Source organism: Taurulus bubalis, assembly GCF_910589615.1.
Source record: "Taurulus bubalis genome assembly, chromosome: 8".
Taxonomy (NCBI): Eukaryota; Metazoa; Chordata; class Actinopteri; order Perciformes; family Cottidae; genus Taurulus; species Taurulus bubalis.
The window spans coordinates 10,884,750-10,906,328 of NC_136596.1; the positions used below are offsets into that span (position 1 = coordinate 10,884,750).

General features: G+C 41.1%; 3 protein-coding genes across 3 annotated transcripts; 1 reads left to right on the forward strand and 2 right to left on the reverse strand.

The window, feature by feature from the left end:
* Positions 1-874: 874 nt before the first annotated feature.
* On the reverse strand, positions 875-9,548 carry ube3b (ubiquitin protein ligase E3B). The gene is made up of 27 exons (XM_079222637.1): positions 9,430-9,548; positions 9,111-9,279; positions 8,838-8,955; positions 8,603-8,662; positions 8,407-8,511; positions 8,229-8,325; positions 8,037-8,122; positions 7,823-7,905; positions 7,568-7,673; positions 7,356-7,476; positions 7,060-7,237; positions 6,490-6,656; positions 6,217-6,384; positions 5,954-6,125; positions 5,743-5,861; positions 5,545-5,659; positions 5,331-5,430; positions 5,131-5,250; positions 4,854-5,030; positions 4,655-4,765; positions 4,438-4,575; positions 4,278-4,343; positions 4,136-4,194; positions 3,824-4,006; positions 3,489-3,600; positions 3,310-3,402; positions 875-3,226 (listed from the first exon to the last, which is right to left on the reverse strand). Exons 2-27 carry the CDS (start codon positions 9,269-9,271, stop codon positions 3,035-3,037), a joined length of 3,207 nt encoding a protein of 1,068 aa, XP_079078763.1. The 5' UTR covers positions 9,272-9,279; positions 9,430-9,548; the 3' UTR covers positions 875-3,034.
* A 750-nt stretch (positions 9,549-10,298) lies between these two features.
* kctd10 (potassium channel tetramerization domain containing 10) lies at positions 10,299-13,721 on the forward strand. The gene is made up of 7 exons (XM_079222461.1): positions 10,299-10,311; positions 10,943-11,156; positions 11,261-11,430; positions 11,786-11,872; positions 11,991-12,043; positions 12,154-12,349; positions 12,471-13,721. Exons 1-7 carry the CDS (start codon positions 10,309-10,311, stop codon positions 12,687-12,689), a joined length of 942 nt encoding a protein of 313 aa, XP_079078587.1. The 5' UTR covers positions 10,299-10,308; the 3' UTR covers positions 12,690-13,721.
* Positions 13,722-14,018: 297 nt separating this feature from the next.
* Positions 14,019-21,346, reverse strand: myo1ha (myosin IHa). The gene is made up of 31 exons (XM_079221898.1): positions 21,196-21,346; positions 20,993-21,108; positions 20,698-20,896; positions 20,520-20,600; positions 19,990-20,169; positions 19,796-19,894; positions 19,601-19,717; positions 19,442-19,513; positions 19,208-19,327; positions 19,053-19,120; positions 18,768-18,873; positions 18,575-18,655; positions 18,394-18,485; positions 17,992-18,086; positions 17,846-17,892; positions 17,330-17,410; positions 16,670-16,775; positions 16,467-16,584; positions 16,241-16,354; positions 16,078-16,154; positions 15,928-15,996; positions 15,762-15,846; positions 15,512-15,674; positions 15,339-15,422; positions 15,158-15,251; positions 15,032-15,087; positions 14,811-14,946; positions 14,655-14,725; positions 14,422-14,519; positions 14,240-14,339; positions 14,019-14,153 (listed from the first exon to the last, which is right to left on the reverse strand). Exons 1-31 carry the CDS (start codon positions 21,316-21,318, stop codon positions 14,127-14,129), a joined length of 3,075 nt encoding a protein of 1,024 aa, XP_079078024.1. The 5' UTR covers positions 21,319-21,346; the 3' UTR covers positions 14,019-14,126.
* Positions 21,347-21,579: the final 233 nt, after the last annotated feature.

Sequence of the window (21,579 nt, forward strand, 5' to 3'; positions counted from 1 at the left end):
CCTCTCATGAAGGGTCACGCAGTGCAGGGACGGAGCACAATGGAGCGTGAGTCAGGCGTGCGCATTCACATCATAATCCGCCAAAAATGTGGTGTTATGACCAGTGTTGCCACTTTGGCGACTAAATCTGTCGCTAAATCTGGCGACTTTCCAAGCACTCTTGGTGACTTTTTTTTTGTCAAAAGCGAGCGATAGATCTAGTGACTTTTTCTGGTGTTACTGGAGACTTTTCTGGTGTCTTGGAGACTGACGTGAAAGCACGTTTTGTTCTGCAGTTACGGTCCTCAACGAGCAGCGTTAAAGTTAAGGTTTCAAACTGGGTTTGCGGCCAATCACCAGACCGTCAACAATACACGTCAGTCATGCGCAGAGGATCCATTCCACAGTGGGGTTGCAGACTCAGCAGGTGTTTGTAATAAACTATAATTAATGTTGAGTTATAGATGCGCCGATCCGACTTTTCCATGTCGGATTGAACCAATTTAAACCGTGCTTTCCTAACTCTGTAACCGAAAGGCAACAATTAAATACATATATATGCATTTACTGAATTGGTATTTATTATTAAAATAATAAATCGTACACCAAGAAAAAGAAAATGTAATTTTTAAATTAACAGAAACTGCAAATTTGGCAAAAGTTGAACAGGAATTAAAATTTCAGTGTATAATGTAAATATAAACATATAATTAAATTTAACAGATTGACCCCATTCATTGTCACCGATACCTGATACCTGATCCAGCTATTTGATACAGTATTGGTCCAATATCCAATACGCTTGAGAGGGAAAGAACGCACATGATTCAAAGTAAATTATTTATATAATACTGGTATACATGATTTAACATTACACTGACAAAAAGTATCTTGCACATGACCAAATCTTACATGGAAATCTCTTTTTTTGACAACAACACACTCCATACTGTAGTGTAGCCAGTTTCAAAGACACTTGAAGAAAAGATGAAAACCTTCACAGGAATAGTGGGAACATTTCCAGGGTCATTTTTATTAGTTTTTGTACTAAAAGAGCGGATAGTCAACGGTCAGCATCAGCAGTCCACCGGTACACTTAAAGTCTAGCCTACTCTTGACATCATTTTAAATCAGATGAGTGACCTCATCACAAGACAGACAGCTTTTGAGGTAACTTTCATCTCTCTTGCACACTGAAGTGTAGCATGTTGTTTATATCCATTTGCAGTGTTTCCACTTCTTGCTGGAATAGATTAGAAGGAGAGCTGGAGCCAGATCCTCCCGACTGATTTGTCTGATCAGAACATAGTTTGCTCTCATTAGTATTCTGCAGGTTATTTCAATACAACCAATGTTACATATCATTATAATCACTTTTTCTTGTTGTTTTCAAACAAGTTAATGCCATGACATTACTAGTTAGAATCATGGTGATAATGACCAGTATGTTCTATAGCTTGTGTTGCTTATTAACAAGTATCCATAGTCATTCATGATGGAATATTTTTTCATTTTGCATAATAAAGAACTTGTTAAAGATTTGATAATTAATTTTTTAACCCTTTCTTTGGAAGTTGAAGTCCTTTCTGGTAAATCACTAACTTCCTTATCTAATTGAACCCTGTAATAAGTCATATTTAGACTGATAAGGTAGCATTTCCCCTTGTGTCCCTTTCCTCAACATTTCCATCCAAGGGAACATAAAACAAAGCAAGAAGCCAGTCCATGACATCATGTTGACAGGTGTTTAAACCCCAAATTATTTTTCCGCATGGCTCAAAAGGTCCACAGACAGCAAAGGGCATCGTATTAAACCCTCCTCGGTTGGTGATGTTGTTGTTTCTGCTGCTGCAGTGGTAGTAGAGGTCGGATTTCTGCGTTTTTTTTGTTAGTAGAAGTACAGAATAAGTCCAGGTACATAGCCCCCATTTCTATGGCTTGTTTCCGATATATGTGGTTATTGGTTACAGTCAAACATGTGAGATGGTGGGGTGGCAATATGAGGCACTCAGCGTTATTCAAAAGGTGTTGTGAGAAATCTTCAGTTTTACTAGTATTAAGTATGAAGATGAACATCATTGATTAAATTTACTTTTCCATTTTTAGAGTGACAAGGTCAAGCACAGATGTGTGACAACGAACTGCTGTGTCTGATCTACTGGGCAGGTACAATTGATTGCCCAAACATTTCCAGTTCCTTTTGTACTCAAAAGTTTAAAAAAAAGCTCCAGCAAGGACATCTTTTCTAAATCAAAACAGCAAGAACATATTTTTTCTTGTCCAGAATCCCTGCTGCTTCAGCAGAACTGAGGCAGATTTTCCAATGAGAACATACAAACCAGCGACCCAGCGTCTCCCTCAGGTGACTGCGGCGTCTTTTAGTCGGGAGAAATGGAGTGAGGTCAAGATGATTTTCCTCAAAATGGGACATAATGTAATCAATACAGGATCACTGCTGTGAGCCACTCCTTCATGGAGGTTGAACACAAGACATTGATTTGTCTTCCATTTATAAAAGATGCATTATGTTCAGCAGAACATTATAAGACTCACTTGGAAGCTTGGATAATGGGCTCCAAGCTTGTAAGTATATTAACAGCACATCGCTTGGTTTCACTTGAGTGAGTTGACGTGTATAATGGTTTGCATTGCATCTGTATTGCTTTTCGGTTTGCTTAAAATGGGAGTGTTAGAGCCGAGCGTGATTCTGTTAAGCCTGAGAATGAAAGTTCTAGCCACTGTATATCTGTATTTCATCAAGTTAAATACACAACATATTACATTTTGGAAATGGCAAAGGGAGATGCTAAAAATTGGATTGTGCTGCAGAAACAGCATCCCCTTTGATGTCAGGGAGTGGGGCTGACGTAGAGCAGAGCTCGTCCAGTTTTAAAAAGAGACAAAAGGAGAGTCCTTGTAGGTCCTTCACCGATCCCCTTTTATTGAGGGGATCCCCCTTTGACTTGATAGGCTCCAGCCAGGTATGTCGAGCCCCTTGCTCGGCCCAGGCTGCTTTACACAAGCCTCCTGCGAAGATTGTCCTAATGCAACTGAGTTAGGAGAGCTCAAAGCCTGTGTTCATACTGATAGCGTAGCGCAGCTTGTCACGCAAGATGCTCTTCTTGCTGTAATTGGGCAACTTGAGCAGGTTAAAGCATGTTGATGAAGTGGGAAGTCGACCACCAGGCTCCTTCTTGCGGATTGTGAAAAAGCCCCGAAGAACACTGCCAAGGGTGTCTCCGGTGTCCTAGACACAGGAAATACCCCGTTAGTACGCATTCCCCGTCACAACCTTTAAGCTGCATCAATTTACTCCTTTCTTAATATTACCTGATCATCTGAAACTTCCACACAACGGATGGAGAAAGGTGGTTTGAGGTAGGCAAAACCTAGAAGAGGCGGCCTGGAGCAGCTGGTAACAAACTGAAAAACACACACAGGAATAAATGAGAGAATGGTAAAGCATTTGGGGGTAGAAATGAAAAGCTTTTGGCAGAGTAACACTTTACTTTAAGGAACATAGCCCTCTCATCAGAAGTGAAGTCACTGGACAGGATGTCCCACAGCCAGATGATGACACGATGGCTGCTGTGAAAGCCTCCATAGTAGACCGTATGCTTCCTGAAAAAAAGAGCAGCGAAGACAAGGATGAGCATCTCTGTTCACAGGACGCATAGCTGAAGGAAAAAGCCCAAGCACCGCTAACAAAGTGTTTGGATTTTAGGAGACTTTTGAATAAACAGAAAAGTTCTGAGGATAACTGTTGTATACCTGTTGTCGTGGCACAGCAACTAAAGAAGAAGAATTTAGTCTGTTCAATAAAGATGTCTGAAATGTCACCTACTTGAGGTCATCAAGATCAATCTCTGCATTGTCTCCTGCGACAAGACGCTGAACCTCAGGCGTTGAAAACATGTGCAGCCACTCTGGATTAATAATGCTGCGGAAGCCCCGGATAAAAGCTGCAGTTTGCTCCTTAATCTGCGTGTGCATCCGGAAGTGAGCCATGAGGTGGATGTAGCTGATCCTGCAAGAAATAGTTGAGTTTAAGTCAGCATTGGACAGCGAGTAAAGAGTACACAACAATCAGAAACATTTCACATTTAAAAAGAGTCAGTATCCTGTTATTTTTTGGAATGGATATGATTTTACATACTTGTTTTCGTTGGTGACTGGCATGGTTTTCCCCCCAGGTATCAACTCATGACAGACAAGCTGAAAGGGAACATACAAAGTAGTTCATGAATTTAATGTATCCAACTACACTGTAACATGTCGTCCATCATGTCTGTTCTTGCCTGCCCCATAACATCCTCATCATAGGATAACGACAGTCCTAGATCCCCTACATCTCCATCGTAGCGCTGAAAAAAACAAATAAAATGAAAGGTGTGAGATAGAGATTAAAATGAAATAAATTAGTGACAAACATATTGTCAAAGTGTAATTCCAGCCGACCTTGATGGAAGTGAGGTTCTTGTAAAACTCAGAGTCGAGCGAGGGCAGCTCGTCGATGGAGCTGTAGAAAGTGCTGTGGTGGTGACCCATGACTTGACTTAGGAAGAAAGAGGCAAAAGGGACGTCCACAACGATGCCCTACGCATACAGACGTTACGGTTACACATTTGCCGAAGATTACCCAAAACAGTGTTTAGAGTAATAACAACAAATATACCTCATATATGGCTTTCCCAAGCATCTTCCCCACAAACTCAAATAGCTGCAAATGGTTTTCATGGATGTAAGACGTTGGTGAAGGATACAGCCTCTCATTTCCACTCGTAGTCTACGGAACATAAAAATCATACAAAACAGTGAACTCAACGTCAGCAGCAGAAGTGGGATGCTTGAAACAATCTTTCTGTCTGGCTTACCTTGAAAAGGTTGAGAGCAGGATTGAACACTTTCTTAATGATCTCCTCTAGGAACTCTTTAAACACACCATCCTGATCGATACCAGCCTCGTCTACTCCCAGATCGTTGACAAACTTGACACGAATGACGCCTTTAATGGAATTTGCCGGTAATCTGCGGAGCTGGTCATATCCATCCTGATGACAGAGGAATGCTAAATGTTATAACGGAAGAACTGGCATGGACATTTTCGCTCTCCTTAAAAAAAAAAATCTATCTGATCTGATGACTCCATACCTCTAACATCCGTGAGCGACGAATGGTAATGTGGGTGACATGTGGTGACGCAGAGCTAGTTTCTACCAATCCCAAATTTTCTTTCTCCTTCGTAACGATGTTCTTGAACAGCAGCACCCTCTAAAAAGAGGACATTTTATTATAAAAATGAAAATGAAAGATGGCTCTCTGCCTCAAAAGAAAATATCCTTTTTACTTACATTTTTATGTGGGATGACATGTGGGATGTACTGCAGAACAAGCTGGGCTCTTCTCTTGCCTTTCTCCAGCTCTTGGAACAACAGGCTGGGCTTCAGGTCCCTGAATGCAACACCACAGAGATGTAAAAAGGTGAGCTTCTAAAACTATTTACGAAGCACAAACAGAAGGCCAACGTGTTGAGGATATTAATAGCTATTCAGTGTTTGTATTTACTTCCGTAGCCAGTGGTCATCAGGAGAGAATCGTCGTCTACAGTCCCGCTCATAAAGCACCATCAACCAGCCATGAACACTGTGGAACAACTCCAGTTTCTCTCCCTTCGCATTTTCTATGAGATACAAAACAGCTTTTTCAATAAAACCGATTCATCATAACTGTCAGTGAAGATTCAGTGCGGTCACACACACTCACCTAAGATGCCATCCCATACCATCTTGTACACAAATGTGTTTAGAAATGAAGAGATGGTGACGAGTTCTTCGATCTTGAAAGATGTTTGTTCTTCATATACTTCAATGTCATCTAGAATTCTGGAAAAGGATAAGGATATGGATTGCTCCTACATGGGGCATTTCATGCACACCACAATAAATATTTTTTAAAAATGCATCAATAAAATTACGTGATGAGGTGCCGGGAGCAGTCACAGAAGAGCATGAGCATAGCCAGGAGCTGCTTGGACTCTTCAGTGTCGTTATTTAGACACTCCATGAAGAGTTTAAGGCCTCCCTGAGGACCGAGCTCACAGATGAAGGCCCAAAGTTTGGGCAAAAGGTCATCAAGATATGTCAGACCTGCAGAGCATGCAGAGAAACTTCATCATGAACTTTCTCGGACGCATCCAAACTACTGTACATTTGTATGAAATAAAAGATTGGTCCTGACCGGTGAGTATCTGGAGTCGTATCTGCGTTAGTGTGGACAAAGCCGTCTGGTAGAGCACACAGATGCTGCACACCTTCTGAACTTCAGCTGAGTCGACTCGCTTCCCTCCGACTGGTTTCAGGATGTTACGTACAGAAGCCGACTTCTGAAAAGCCCGCTTGAAGAGGTCTGTCAAAACACACACAACATACAATGCAAAGAACAGTCAAGGACCTCTTAAACCCTTTTATAATTGTCTTAAAATGTCAGACTAGGGTTTAGTTTATAACTCACTTTTAACTGGTAGATTGTTTTGTGAGGTGCTAGGCTGCTGGGTTGGTGGAGTGGGCTCCTGACTCTCCAGCTTTTTAGAGAGGACGTCACTGAAGAGTGTCCGAATGACAGAAACACCCCACAGGTACTGCAGCTGTTTAGTTACCAGCGGCATTGACTCATTCAGACTACAGAGAACGGGAGACAAAGGGGGGAAATTCTTATATTAATACCTGGCCCTTTTTTCCTTTAACAAAAGAAAACTGAGACACTACTTAATTACAAGTCAATCCATATTATGAAGAAAGTACACAAATAATTATGCTTTAAAAAAGGTGCCCAACACATTGCTTAATATACAGTCTACATAGACCACAAATATACAACTCCAGCTCTTCCTTAGGAGGTACAAGGCAGCCTGAGTAAGTTTAGAAACACATCTCTGCATCTTCTTTCTCTTTTAAGCACAATTAGCTTTTGTGCTATCTAAGAGATGTTGAATTCTGCATTTGAAGGACTTCAAACCTTTCTTCTGATTGTATATTTTGGGTCCCCTGGGAACCCCATTTTTATATCAAGTATTTCACTGACCCGTAGTCTACAGTTTGGGAGAACCAGCCCAGGACAGGGTGCCAGTGGGTAAGGTTGGACTTCTTTTGGGATACATATCTCTGGCAGTAGGACAGCATGTCAGTCAGGTCCTTCACAAAATGATTGGCCTCCTCTTCAAGGACTTTCTCATTAAGGTGGCCCAGGTGAATCAGGTTGCCTGTCAAACATGAAAAAGATGCAGTTGGCAAAATATGAAGAGTCCATTGGACACACAATGATTCTCTCCATGCACAACTAGATGGCATCGATGCACATATTTATCCAAAATACTATACCAAGTAAGCAGAGAGTGTGGCTTCCTTCAAGACACACGCAGATGTCCAAACACTGTTCTTCCCGGCTGAGAAACAGAATGAACTTTCGCAGCAGGTCATGCGTCTGAATGGACGCCATACACTGTTGAGAAAAAACATATTATAACCTACTCTTTAACACTACACATTATTATTATGCAACAACAACATGTGATATGAGACAAGGCTTTCACCTCTGGAGTAAGCACGCTGAGGTGGGATACGACGGCTGGAACTGACATGATGTGAAGGAGGAATGATCTTAGTAGGTTATCAGAGAAGTGAGCAGCAATGACTGGCCTGGAAAATAAAACCACAGAAAACACAACGCTGACTGGATGTAACAGAACTGGATACAACAAGTCTCCTCCACTTCATGTGTTAAAACTGGAATATAAACGTATTTTAAATAGCAATTACAACCACTAAATGACTAGCTCCCAGCTCACCTTAATGACAAAGAGTAGATAGCTGTTAGAGTGCCTTTGGAGAGAGATGGTTTAGAACGAGCCAAGCCATTAGTCAGCAAGATCTAAATAAGAAAAGTGAAGATGGCATACAATGTGCATTATTATTAAGAATATGATAAGAAGAAAGAAGTTGTCACAATACTTCATTGCATCTCTTGATGAAACTGAAAAAGTATGAGCTGTACTACTGAACCTGCAGTACTGAATAGAATCCCTTTTGATTAAGATGACCCATGATATTTTCACAAATTCTCGTCAAAGCGGGTCTGAGAGCTTCTCCTAAAATAACAAGGGGGAAAGTATTGGTTTTTTTTTGCAGAAAGTATGTCCTTCAATAACAAAAGATATGTTTATAATAACGACATCAGCTTGACTTTAGACTCACCCTTCCCTCTGACTATCCGCCAGGTTAAAGTGTCTGTGAAGGTCACCAGCATGGAGAGGTAAAGCGTTACCAATTTATTGTCTTGAAGTATGTCAGGCTGCATAAGACAAAAACAGACCGTGAAGTGTACAATTAAAGACATAAAATGAATATTAAAATATGTTGAATCAAGACTAACCTTTAAATTTTTCAGTAGTTGACAGCAGGTCCACAGCACATCTTTTATCTGTTTTAGCCAGGGAATGGTGAGGTCTTTGGAGAGAGCCAAGGAAACATACCAGACCTGAGGGCCAAATGTGAGAACAGTCACTGAGACAAACATCTATTTCAAAGACTGTTTGGTATGTGGTTGGTAAAAGTATATGCACACTCACTTTAGGTTCATTTTCAACCTCCATGCTGGCAAGGATTGCACGACAGAGCTTCTCGAACCTCTGAGCAATGTGAAAAAGTGAAACCGAAAACAAGAGTTTAAACTACTTCTGTTATGTTTAAAACGGTCTCAGTAAAGCCTCCACAAACGTAAGCATTACCAGGTGACAGAAACAAAATTATTAGGAAAGTGAACTAACGTGTACTACTTGTGTGCTATTGGTTGTTGCAACTCACCATCTTATCCTCTTGGCGATATACGAAAAGTAATTTCCTAGCAATTTTGAAAATTGAAAGTGCATTTCTTTTGGATGTCCCGCTTTCAGAAGCTTGAAAATAGTCATCGACCTCTTTCCTGATGAGACACAGACAGCATCATTGAGTCAACAATTGCATGAACATCATGAAACCAAACATTTACTATTTTACTATTGATCAAGGTCAAGGTAAACATACTGAGCTCAAAGATAGGTCAATAGTAAATCTGCAATAAATAAGATGAGAAACTACCGTATTTGCTTCTGGAGTCTGCAGCGACAGAGAAATCTCCGGACCAGGGCTTGGATGTGGGTTGCTGAGATCTCCTTGTCCTTATGTCCTTTCCTTTCCTCCCTGGCCTGCCGAGCTTTGTCCAGGAACTCGGATTTGGAGCTTTGGGTCACACTAAACATTGTGCACCCTGGAAAAGAAGCATTCACCAAACTTTCTATACACTGATCATCCGCATGAGTGTACTGAGTGTAGGACATATCTGCGCTGTATAAATATTCTAACTGTGATAATGTAGCATTTCAACAACTGCACATCATCGCATTTTGAGTGAACTTACGTGCGATTTTCCTCAGATGAAGATTGTGTCTTGCCTTTAGGCTCAACTGGCGCTATACCTCTTCAGTCATTTGGTTGTCTTTGAGATCCGAGCAGGAGCGAAGCGAAACGATAGAAGAAGACTAACTTGCCATCTCTGGAGCAACGGGCGACACAGGAAAGATGGAGCTGCTTAGTTAGTTAGCATACAGGGCTAGTTCACCGCTGGTCGACTTGATACGCTCTCACGGAGAATCTTTTCACATCCATTCAGCGGGATTTATCATCATAGTGGTGTTAGGGTCGAGTCTGCATCAATGACAGCCGGAAAAACACGGTCGACGATACTGTTTCGAAATGTAAACAATGAGAGGAGAACCGTACATTGACTGCGGCCATTAATCCCCTGTGTCGCACTAAATACGTCCGGGTAGTGTTTGTCTTGATTTATAAATCGTTACGCGAGAGTCTTTGTCAAAGAAGGTCTCAGAGAAAGCAAACTATCTCTGTTCGTGTTGTCGCGACACCAACTTTGTAATGTTGCTCCCGGATAAAGGTTTCGTCCCCCGGCAGTTGAGTGAGCGGCGGGGGACTGTTATCACTGTTACTCCTTCAACAGCGGAAGCGTGGCGGCTAATGTGATTAAAGCTATGTTCTTCAATATGTCAATTTAAAGTTGCGTGACAGAAAGTGGGCTCAAGTGGGGCGTTGCGTTGCGTCTCGTTTGATCTCACCTTGAACACTCTGTAACGTTTAACTAAATAATGTTAACTGTCCCTTTAAACAGTGCAGAGAAACGTTGACGTCATTTTTTGTAACTGCGCAGCGTTGAACCGGAAGGAAGTGGGTGTTAGCTGACTGACGTTAGCAAGCTACAACTATAAAGTCTGCTGCGGGTTCTATGGTAAATATACTTGTGTTGTATATCAAATCCAACTACAAACCGGTTGATGACGTTATGTAGAGATGTTCAAAGAACCAGTATCATAATGTGTGTATTTTTTGCCAGATGTATGATCATATGGATAACTTTAGTTGATGCTATCTAGTTAGCTAGCTCATTAGCAGTGTTGGCTAAAATCAAATTACTACTCAGCTGGATCTAGGGATGCCGTTCAGTGTTCACAGTGTATACAGTGTTTACACCACACAGCGGGGGGGAGCCGTGAACAGTCGTTCAACCGTAATAACGCTTGTTATTTGTGTTTTGATAAAGGTTACCAGCCGCATAGTAAAAATCTCTAGACTGTAACGTTAATGCTGTCTTTGCATTCTCTCTTTACTTTTACTTTTTTCGTAGCTTCATCGTGGCAGTCTGAACATAAAGATGAACGAAAAGGAAAATTTCTCTTAAAATTGCACTTAGAGTATGAAAGAGTAATTTTGCAGAGAATATATCTACATTAATATAGAGCTGTGTGTTAATAATAATAATAACAATGTTTCCACTCGGTGTCCTAAACCAAGCTAATTCAGAGACGCACCAGCCCTCATTCAGGTGTCACTAAGTTATATTGTACTTTTTTCTTTCCTAGGAAGAGATGTCAGGAGAGAGTGTGGTGAGCTCGGCAATGCCGGCAGCTACAACCCGTACTACATCCTTCAAGGGCTCCAGCCCCAGCTCTAAATATGTGAAGTTAAATGTGGGTGGGGCACTGTACTACACTACAATGCAGACACTAACCAAACAGGACACGATGCTCAAAGCCATGTTCAGTGGCAGGATGGAGGTCCTCACAGATAGCGAAGGTGAGCTGTTGGTGAAAGTGTTTATATTATATGCTGGGTTTGTGTTAGCCCTGCAATGGCCATGATCTTTTACCAACTAATGTTTCACCATCTTATAACCTAAGGTTGGATTTTGATTGATCGCTGTGGAAAACATTTTGGAACAATCCTAAACTACCTTAGAGACGGGGCAGTGCCACTCCCAGACAGCCGACGGGAAACTGAGGAACTGCTCGCTGAGGCCAAGTATTATCTTGTCCAAGGCCTAGCTGATGAATGCGCAGCTGCCTTGCAGGTACTGTTTCCACATAGCGCTGTCAACTAGGCAGAGCAATAAATTAAGAAATCAATAACAGCTCTGAACATTTACTAAGTCCTATTTCTTTGGAAACATTTCTGAAATTCCTATCATTCCACCTAAAATGTTTAGTTTTTAATTAAGTGTTGATTTAAATAAGTTTTAAAGGTTTAAATTGAGTTGACTGCACTGTATATTAAAACGGTATATAATCTATAAAATAACATCCAGGGTGAGTTGCATATCCTTCATCCTTTTGGCCTAGGTTCTCTTATTATATACTTAATGTTCCACTTTTGCAAGTGGGATTGTTGTTCCACTTTTGCAATTAATAGATTATTTTCTCGTACAGAACAAAGAAACTTATGAACCACTTTGTAAAGTGCCTCTGATGACATCATCTAAAGAAGAGCAGAAGCTTATTGCAACCTCAAATAAGGTAGGCTATAGATAGTTTTTTTACTCAACGTGCTGAATTTCTCATGTTCAATATCAAGAGAAATTATAATTTAGAAATGAGTCATTTTTCTTTTTTACAAATGTCTGTGTCTTTGCAGCCTACTGTCAAACTGCTGTATAACCGAAGCAACAACAAATATTCATATACCAGGTGAGTTCACTTCATCTGATATCAGAATGACTAATTAAGAAGAAACATAATGCGGTGAAGTCATAGAAGTTGTTTAAATAAATGACCTCTAACACTTTCTTTCCTGCCAGCAATTCTGATGACAACATGCTGAAAAATATTGAGCTGTTTGACAAGCTGTCATTGCGGTTCAACGGTCGAGTACTCTTCATCAAAGATGTGATTGGGGATGAGATCTGTTGTTGGTCCTTTTATGGCCAGGGGCGTAAGATTGCTGAAGTGTGCTGCACCTCCATTGTTTATGCCACAGAAAAGAAGCAGACAAAGGTAAATATGTATTTGTTATATGAGCCCTCTGAAGACTTCTTTGTTCTTTTGTAAATGTAGAGCTACAGAATGTTGTTTAAATATCTCTATTCTGTTGTGTAACACTCTACTACTCTGCTAGGTGGAGTTCCCTGAGGCACGAATCTATGAGGAGACCCTCAACATCCTCCTGTATGAGTCCCATGATGGGAGGGGTCCAGACAATGCCCTGCTGGAGGCAACAGGGGGCGCTGCAGGACGTTCTCATCATCTGGATGAGGACGAGGAGCGAGACCGAATTGAGCGAGTTCGTAGAATTCATATCAAACGACCCGATGACCGCACACACCACCACCAGTGACCTTTCTCCTTCGATCCGCCAGCATTGCACCAAGCTTGTGCCTTACATCACCCAGCGCCTTTCTATCTCACTCCCACTATTATTTTACCAGCTTTTTCTCCTGGAGACTACAATGAGATGCGTATCATACAACAGTGTGTAGTAGTGACGTGATTTTGTGTCCTCTTTGTTGTGTGGTCTGACAAGCTGTAGTGTTTTGTTCTCTGTTTGTTGGCCATGATAACTTCTATCACTGTTTTCTGGTAGTGTGCAGGAACCCATAGACCTGAGTGTTTGCATTCAAAACTGCAGGTGAACATAGTTTTACCTGATTATGTAGGTAAAACAGAAAGAGTATTGTTGGTATACATCAGTTATTTGAGGTCCATTACAACCAGGAGAACAAGAATGATATCATGTTAGCAGCTAAAGGTTAATGTGCATAATTTTTGCTTCGTCTTACCATGGTTCTGACGGGTCCACTGTAAGGTCATCAGTGGATTAACCAGATGTTGTACACAATTGGGCCACATGGTGGCACTATTTTACTCTTAGAATATGTTACCATGGATATTTGTGTAGCCTGTGGATAATAGCAATGACTTTTTTTGAATTGTACTAATTTTTGATAGTTAAGATATCACATATGGGTAAGACATCTCACTGTCGTGCTTCTGCCATATTTAGTTTGAACATTTATGCATTGTCCCTTTACTCCCATAAATTATCACTATTTCAGTGGAGGGAACATGAGCTGTGACCTGAGGTGTTAAATGTACTGAGGCTGATTGAATGATGGATGCTGAGATTGAAGTGAATGACTGTAACCAGAGATCTCTCTGGCAGGAAGGGAATCCTGTCTACAAGCTCTTAACAGGGAGAGAAATTAGACCTGTCCTTCATCCCCGCATTCATCGGAGAATGTACTGTTTGCACACAATAGGTTTTAGTAGAAATATGTCTAACAAACACAGTACTTGTAGGTCTGTTGTACAGAAGTGAACATATATGTATGTTTTATATTTATACATACTTTATCACAAATAAATTTCTACAAATATTCTTTTGTTCCGTTTCAAATTTGCATACTCTGATGGTCAGTGCAAATACAAAAGTATAACACATGGCTTCATCTTGAGAATCAAAATAACACATTCTTAGAAGCATTTTATGAGTAATTAGATTTTTTCATTGAAGTACTTTGGTTTGATTTACAGTCTAGGCACAGAAGGATGTTAAAACTTGACGGTTTAATATTCTTGGGTGGAAAAGTCTAATTCATCATTGACTAATATGTACAGATGAGAAACGTGTTGTTGTACAACAAAGCCAGCTCATCCAGGGTTTCTAAAGTGCTTCTGGTCAGGTGTGTTTCATTTCGACATGCTGATCTCCCCTCAGGGGTCTCCTGATGAAATATGCAGGGGCTTCTTGTATGTCGTCTCAACCCCACACATGTTACCGTGTCCTCGCCCGAGTGGCAACCTGCAGTGGCAAACAGCTTGATTCATGTTTTATCCTTTTGTCTGAGCAGAGCCTCATATTTCACTTCATAAAAGCACTCATCTCACCACCATGAGGTGTCCGTTCTTGGCCTTGTATATCATGGGCTCCTGTCCGGTGCTGAAGTCCACCGCACTCTCTTTACCTGCCTGGATTTCAACCTTGATGCTGAGAGTCGATGCACAAGAGTTTTAGATTGAGGCACATATCAAATCCAACCTGTTTGATTCTTTCTCAAACACAGACTCACCTGCCCTGAACCACTTTGATTGCATTCTGTTTGTTCGCGATGACACAGAGTTTGGTCAGAAACTCGAACAATGTGTCGCACTGCATAACAAGGTCCCCCTGAAACAATCACTAATGTCAGACAAATGGAACATATAACCAAAACACTTCTCATTCTCTTTTGCATTTCCTTTCAATGAGGCCGTTCTGACAATCCCAAATATCTCCACATGTATTTAACATATATCCACATACCTTCTGTTTAGGGTCCTCACATGTTATGTGGAATACGATGATGCTGTCTGTCAAGTTACTGACCGAAATACCTGCAATGAGTAAATTACAGACACTTTAAGCCCAATATTAAAACAATCCCTAATGGTGAAATGTATAGTTTCACATTGCACTTACCTTTGAGAGAGGTGTACAGCACTCTCTGTTTGATCTTGGCTTCCTCTATCACATAAGCAGCTGTCTGGGTGAGGATGAGCTGCCGGGGCCTTGGTTTGAAGCCGTTCCTATCATATTTAATCACCGGGACACTGTACTGTATGAGACACCAAACACAACACAGTGAGTTGTGTTTGATGTGAGGCTATATTTCCTCTGGGTGCATAATTACATTTTATTACCTTAATGTGCTCATTGCGAATCGTCTGGAGAACCCTCATGTTAATGTCTTGTTCACCTAGAGATAGTAAATGATGTAAAAATGATCAACAGCAAAATTGCGTGATGTGAATGTATGTGCTGCTTACTGATTCTGGTTTCCACAAAAGGTTGAGCGACACTCTGTGGATAACTATCCTTTTGGCCCTTGAAGATGGAGCTGGTAAGAAGCTTCAGTTGAAGCTGAAGGGACACAAAGTACACATTGTAACACGACAAAAAGATAAAATGATGATGTCGTCTTAGATAACGTATTTACATGTATGTTACCTGGGCTTTTCTCTGGGGAGTGATTCCTCTCACATACCTTCGCACCATAAGACGGTAGTGGAGCTTACGCAGCATCTCTGATGTCTGGCGAGAACAAAAACACGCACAGATTCAAAATAAAAGCTCAGCTTGAACATAATCGGTTTTACAACAAAGCTGATTAATCGGTGTACCTCTGTCAACACTGCCGGGGGAGTTTGCCAGGTGCTTTTATCCAAAACCGTCTTTGGCAGGTTGCCTTTGAGCCGGTTCAAGTAGTTTTGTCTCACAAAGGCCAAGTACTCAGAGTTATCTGTGTTTTTGGCTTCTCCTCTGGTCATGTAACCTTTGATAAATCTAAAAGCGATTGTGAAATATTGTATCGGTGAACATTTGACATTAATTGAGAGGAGCTGTGTCTTGGTGTTTCATGTCTGTTCTTACTTCTTGATGACTTTTACAGCCCATGCTCTCTTCTCTCTCTCCTTCCGAGCCTGCACTCCTCTCCAGCACGTTTCAATCTTTGTGGCTGAAATAAAAAGAAATAAACGTGAGGCTGTGAGAGTTTCCTTTACTTGCATAACACAACATCATGCATTGTGGCATTTACCAGCTTCTTTCTGTTTTTTGAACTCTCCCTTTGCTTTGTATCCTCTGTATTTGGCCTGGAGCCTCGTTGCTGCAAATTCAGAGCATAATATTAGATAACTGTGCACAACTAGTAATGACTGACACTGAATCACACCAGATTTGCACTCACCCAGTTCGTGTTTACATTTCTCAAATGCATCCTCTGTGCCATACAGTGTTCTCGGATGACGGATGAATATTTTGGTACTTAAACGAAAGAAAACATAAATACATGTTTTTGGTTACTCATAAAATGTGTTCTCGCTGATGTATTTAGTTAGTGCTGTCCTCACCGTCCCATTTTGTACTCATTTGGCAAGTAGCCCAGATGTTGAACCAGCACTTCCACTCCATCAGCAGGCAGTCCTCTCCAGTGAGGCCAAGTGGCCGGGCACAGGGGTTTATATCTGCAAGAGGCAGCATACAACCCACTCACAAAATGCACTGGAGAGTATACTTAAACGGAGGGTTTTAAATAGGAAATTAAGCATTAAGCCCTAGCTCTGTGGTCCTTCATACCTTTTTAAGAAGACCTCATATTTACGTCTGTACGCAAAACCAGCTCTCCTGACTCTGAGGTGCTCCATCAGGCCCAGGTACTTCACCTGGTGTCTGATCAGAGCTTCATCAAATTGGCCTGTGTTTGTGTGAGAGAGACATGAATTAAATGTCTTCATCCTGCGAACAAAACAGTTTCATGCATGTTCTACTAATTCAAGTACCGGGCTGCTTGGACTCATTGGATTTCAGACAGCGTATGTACCAGGCCTCTTTAGCCATGAGGATCTCTGTCAGCTTCAGCAGGCTGCTCTTAAACTGGGTCGCCACCTACAGACACAACATGAGGGTCATAATCCCCAACAGTTCATCTGTCACATACATATGGCTTAATGATGACACAGTCAGACCGCCATTGACAGAAAAAAATGACTTGCCTTTGTCTTAGTGGTCACTTGATTTAGACCAGTGGTTCTCAACCGGGGGATCGTGACCCACGAGGGGGTCGTAAAAATAATTATGGGGGTCGCCAGAGGTTTGTGGAAGAACAAAATAAAATAGTGTATTCTAATTCAAATTTCTTTTCATTTCATCACCAGTACTTACTGGTAGAATAGATATCCTTACACTCTATTTTTTTATCACTACTACCATCAAAATCTGCAGTGCCTGGAGCACTTTGGACAATGCATCAGTGCAATCTGTTCAAACTAAATAAAACAACATATTTATTTACAATATTTATTAGAGCAATCACAATGGGCACTAGTGTCGCCACCAGTAACTTGAATATTCTGGGGGGGGGGGGCTCAAAAATGAAAAATGAAAAAAACTCCATAAAAATGTAAACCTGTGGACGGATGTCCTGTATGGACTACACTCACTGTTTCTGGTCTTCGCCTGCTGTCTGAATCCATTGTGGAGAAGCTCTCTCTGACGATGGCATTCTTAGACTGACAAATCAACTATGAGAAGTTGAGATAACACACAAAGATTAAAGCACACCAATACAACACAAGCTGTGATACTCAAACATTGTTTTCCAATAGCGCTTGTGTTATTTACAGCAGCAGAAACTAAAGTTAAAATACTTTTTTCTACACTTGTCAAACACAGATGTAACAAATAACTCAGTTAATTGCTACATTGCAATAACTGTTGGAATGAATCATAAATGTGATACGGTTATTCTGTTCAATTTCTGCTATGACATGTCAATATATCTGCTGTGAAAGGTATGATAGCAATACAAAATAGGAGTGCATCACGCTAGCAAGGCTATCAAGAACATTTATTGTAAAAAAAAAAAAAGTGTTTGAACTTTAGCATAACCAAGGTACAAATGAAGTTCCCATACATCCTTGCCTCAAATAATATATACTGTTAGTTAACAGACTTACATCTTTTATGTTTTTATATAATAGGTCATTGTTTTTGTCCAGGAAACCTAAAATGTAAAAAAAAAAAGAAGAAGCTGTTAGTCAGTTGAAAAAAAAGAAGGTTTAGATGTTTGAGTAACAGGGCTTGACATTGTGGTTTCTTTTACCCACAACGCAGTAGGTGACCTCCCCAGCATAATGCAAGAGACGGAAATCTCCCCTCTCCAGAGTCTTACGTGTCATTTTGTCAGCCAGTTTGTGCCTGCAGTCAAAGAGGTGGAGACAGACAGAGGGATGAAGAGCCAGAGGCTTTGCAGACCAACCCTAATCCTCCATCTATATCGGTTCACTGCCGGCTCACTCACGAGAGACCAGTTAGCAGAATGTTTTATAAACAGAGTTGCACTTCAGTGTTGAGGAGATGCTTTGAATTACACAGTGTTATTGAGATTGAGTTCATATATAATTAAAACAAGTGTTTAAGAACCAATGTGCAACACTGGCCATGTAAGCCTCCATACTTGTGTCATGCTCTGCATGTGTGTGTGCTATGTTAAGGTTAAACTTACGTGACAAAGTGAGGGTGATTTGCCATCTTTTCTTCCAGTCTCTCCAGAAAGGTGAGATCTGTGGCATATCCTGGCCTGAGACACTCCTCATCCTGCAGGATTATCATCATCACACAATAATACAGTCACCTTCACTGTTGGTTAAATAAACTGTTTCCACTTCCCACTGGTGAGTACACACCAGTATAGATATGATCCCTCTGTGTTTTTCCTCCACCAGTTCACAGATGATCTTGTTGTTGAAGAATTGAACTGACTCCCACTGGAGGGGAGAAACATGAAAACAGGGTATGAATGGAAATCCATTCAACACCAGTCAGTGTAAAACACACTATCCATCATAGGCATTGATTCATTATCCCCCCCAGGTTTACCTCAATATCTTCCGCTTCATATTCCTCCTGCTCAGCCTTGAGTGTCAACTGGATGAAAAGCTGCTGCAACTTCTCATTGCAGTAGTTTATACAGAACTGCTCAAAACTGAGGAAATAGGTCATGACAAACAGGTCAAGCTCAGTAATACAATCATTGTCACACAAACAATCACACGTGTGCAGTTTCCCATGCAAATTTCAGATGTTACATAACAACCTTCATCAGGGTATCAAACATAATCAAATCAGTGCCACAGTGTTAGAATACGAAATATTTCTGTGCACCTGTTCACATAGAAGACCTCAAATCCATAAATGTCCAAAAGTCCTATGACATTCTTCCTTGAAATGTCCTGGCAAAAAAAGTAAAAATGTATAAAGTCAGCTAATACTCGTCCTCACTGTCTGGGTCATTTGCCACATGCTCGTCGCCTCCCCACCTGGTTCTCCATGGACTCGTTGATCTTGTTGACCAGCCAGGTGAAGGCCTGTCCATAGATGGCTTTGGCCAAGGCATCTCTGGCATAGATGGCGTGATCGATTGTGAATGGACTGAGGACCTTTACAGTGAGAAAATCATAGATCCATTTTAAACACTAAAGAGAAAGTTTAAATAGAAACACAACCTGATCAGAAATCAAATGAAAGCACATTTTGGCACAACGTGCATGCACCTGATCTTCTTTGGCTTCAATCTTCCTGTATGTGAGTCCCTCTTGGAGACTCTGAGCATCAACTCCTAGTAGCTACAGGGAAAAATAACCTTGACTTTATACTTTGACTGTTTGTAATAATCCTGGATATCTAAATACATTTAATTTATATTTTCTTACATTTGAGACCCAGTGCAGCTCTGCATTGTCGTGGTTCAGGATGGCACGGCCTTTACTGTCGGAGTCAAACTGAACATTTCCCAAGTGGAGAACACTCGCAACGGTCCCAAACAAGTGCTGCACAGAATGAAACATTCGTAAATCAATGCAAACCTAGGAGGACAGAGGGAGTGAGTAACTCAACATCCAACTTACATTGGTGTTAATCGTATCAATGTTGATGATTTGAAGTGCATTTTTAACCGTTTTCCAGTCATTTCTGTCATTAATGGAGGACACAATGGCACACTCTCCCTGTCAGAAACAGCAAACAGAGCAGCACATTGTCAATGCGTATTGTTGTGTAATTAATCTATTTGATCAACACAGGGTCACTGAGTTAAACATACTTGGGTGAGATAGTTGTAATGCTGGCAGTCCCTCTCCAGGCCCAGCTGGTGCAGTAGAGCCTCCTCTCCTCCCTCCACTAGCTGGTAGAAGATGTGAAAGTTTCTCTCCCCGTGGTTCTGATGCACAACTCTCGACTTCTCCAGCAGGTAGTTCAGGATATGGCCTCCGACAGCATCCCCCTATGGGCATCATGATCCTAAAGACAGCAGCTCTACAACTTGCAGAAAGAACATAGCCTATGGTCCACTGGACATCTAGAATGTTTTTGGACGAACAAATTGGTCCTTGATTAAAACAAAGACCAACGTATTTCAGCTTGTGTCCTTCGTCAGGGTCCAGCTCTGGACAACCCTGATGAAGAGTATAAAGTTATTTATACTACAAGTGTTGCTGGAGTATGAACCTCTACTTACTTTTGAGAGTAATGCTTATTTATAAAAAGGAGAACTATATTTAAAAGACTTCTCAGAAACCTTTCTTTCTCAATTAAAATGTCAGCGCTTCTGTGAATCTGTGCCTTTATTCTTACCTGGCTGTCAAACTGAATGTCCATATACTTCCCAAATCGACTTGAGTTGTCATTTTTCAATGTTTTGGCATTGCCGAAAGCCTGTGAGGGAACACCATACCAGACAGAATAATAACTGTGAGCACAACCTGCTCTTTGGTATGACATTACAATGATATATCTCAAGTTACCGCCAGACCTCGAGGACGGGGTTGGACATGAGCATTTTGTCCCTGACGGTGTTGAGCAAAGTGGTGCTCGGACAGCTGACAGCGTAATACTGCAGAATCTTCTTGGAAGCCTCCGTCTTCCCCGCACCACTCTCTCCAGAGATGAGAATGAAGTGATTGTTAAACTCTGTCTGCATGGTGTGGTAGGCGTTGTCCGCCAAGGCGTAGCTGTAATGATGCAAAGCAATACAAATATTTCACAGACAAACCTGAAGAAAACTGAACACACACGCATGCACAAATATCCATAGTTTTCTTACTCACATGTGTGGCGGAAGCTCAAAAAAGTTGACCCCCATGTAGAGATCCATCTGTTTGTTATTGTAGATGTCCAGTTCTTTGTAGGGATTCACAGACACCAGCAATGTGCCAATGTAGGTCTAATATAATTAAAATGTTAATTTTAATTCTTGAGATGCACACACATTAGTGGACAGCAGGATTATAAAGTCTTTTCCGACACTCACATAGATGAAATCTTTATTGAAGCGTTTTTTGAGGTTGCTAAGGAATGCCGCCTCAGTGGTTTCATCCAAAAGCACAAAATCCTGGATTCCAACCCGATCCCTGGCAATCAGGGCGCCCTCCATGTCCAGCTGACCCTGTGCAACAAGTTGTATCAACAATAAGGCAGCCAGATGCACAACCTAATAGCAGTGGGAGTATGCCTGTTTTTTAGCATCATAAACTGAGGATTTCTCTATTTAACATATTACACATCCAATACTTCACAGGACTTAATTAACAGCTTAGTCTCTTTATTAGTTAAATAAACTCTAAACATTAGGACACAAACTCTGCCAAGTAACATTAACACATGTAACACATGTTACATGCATAACAATGATATT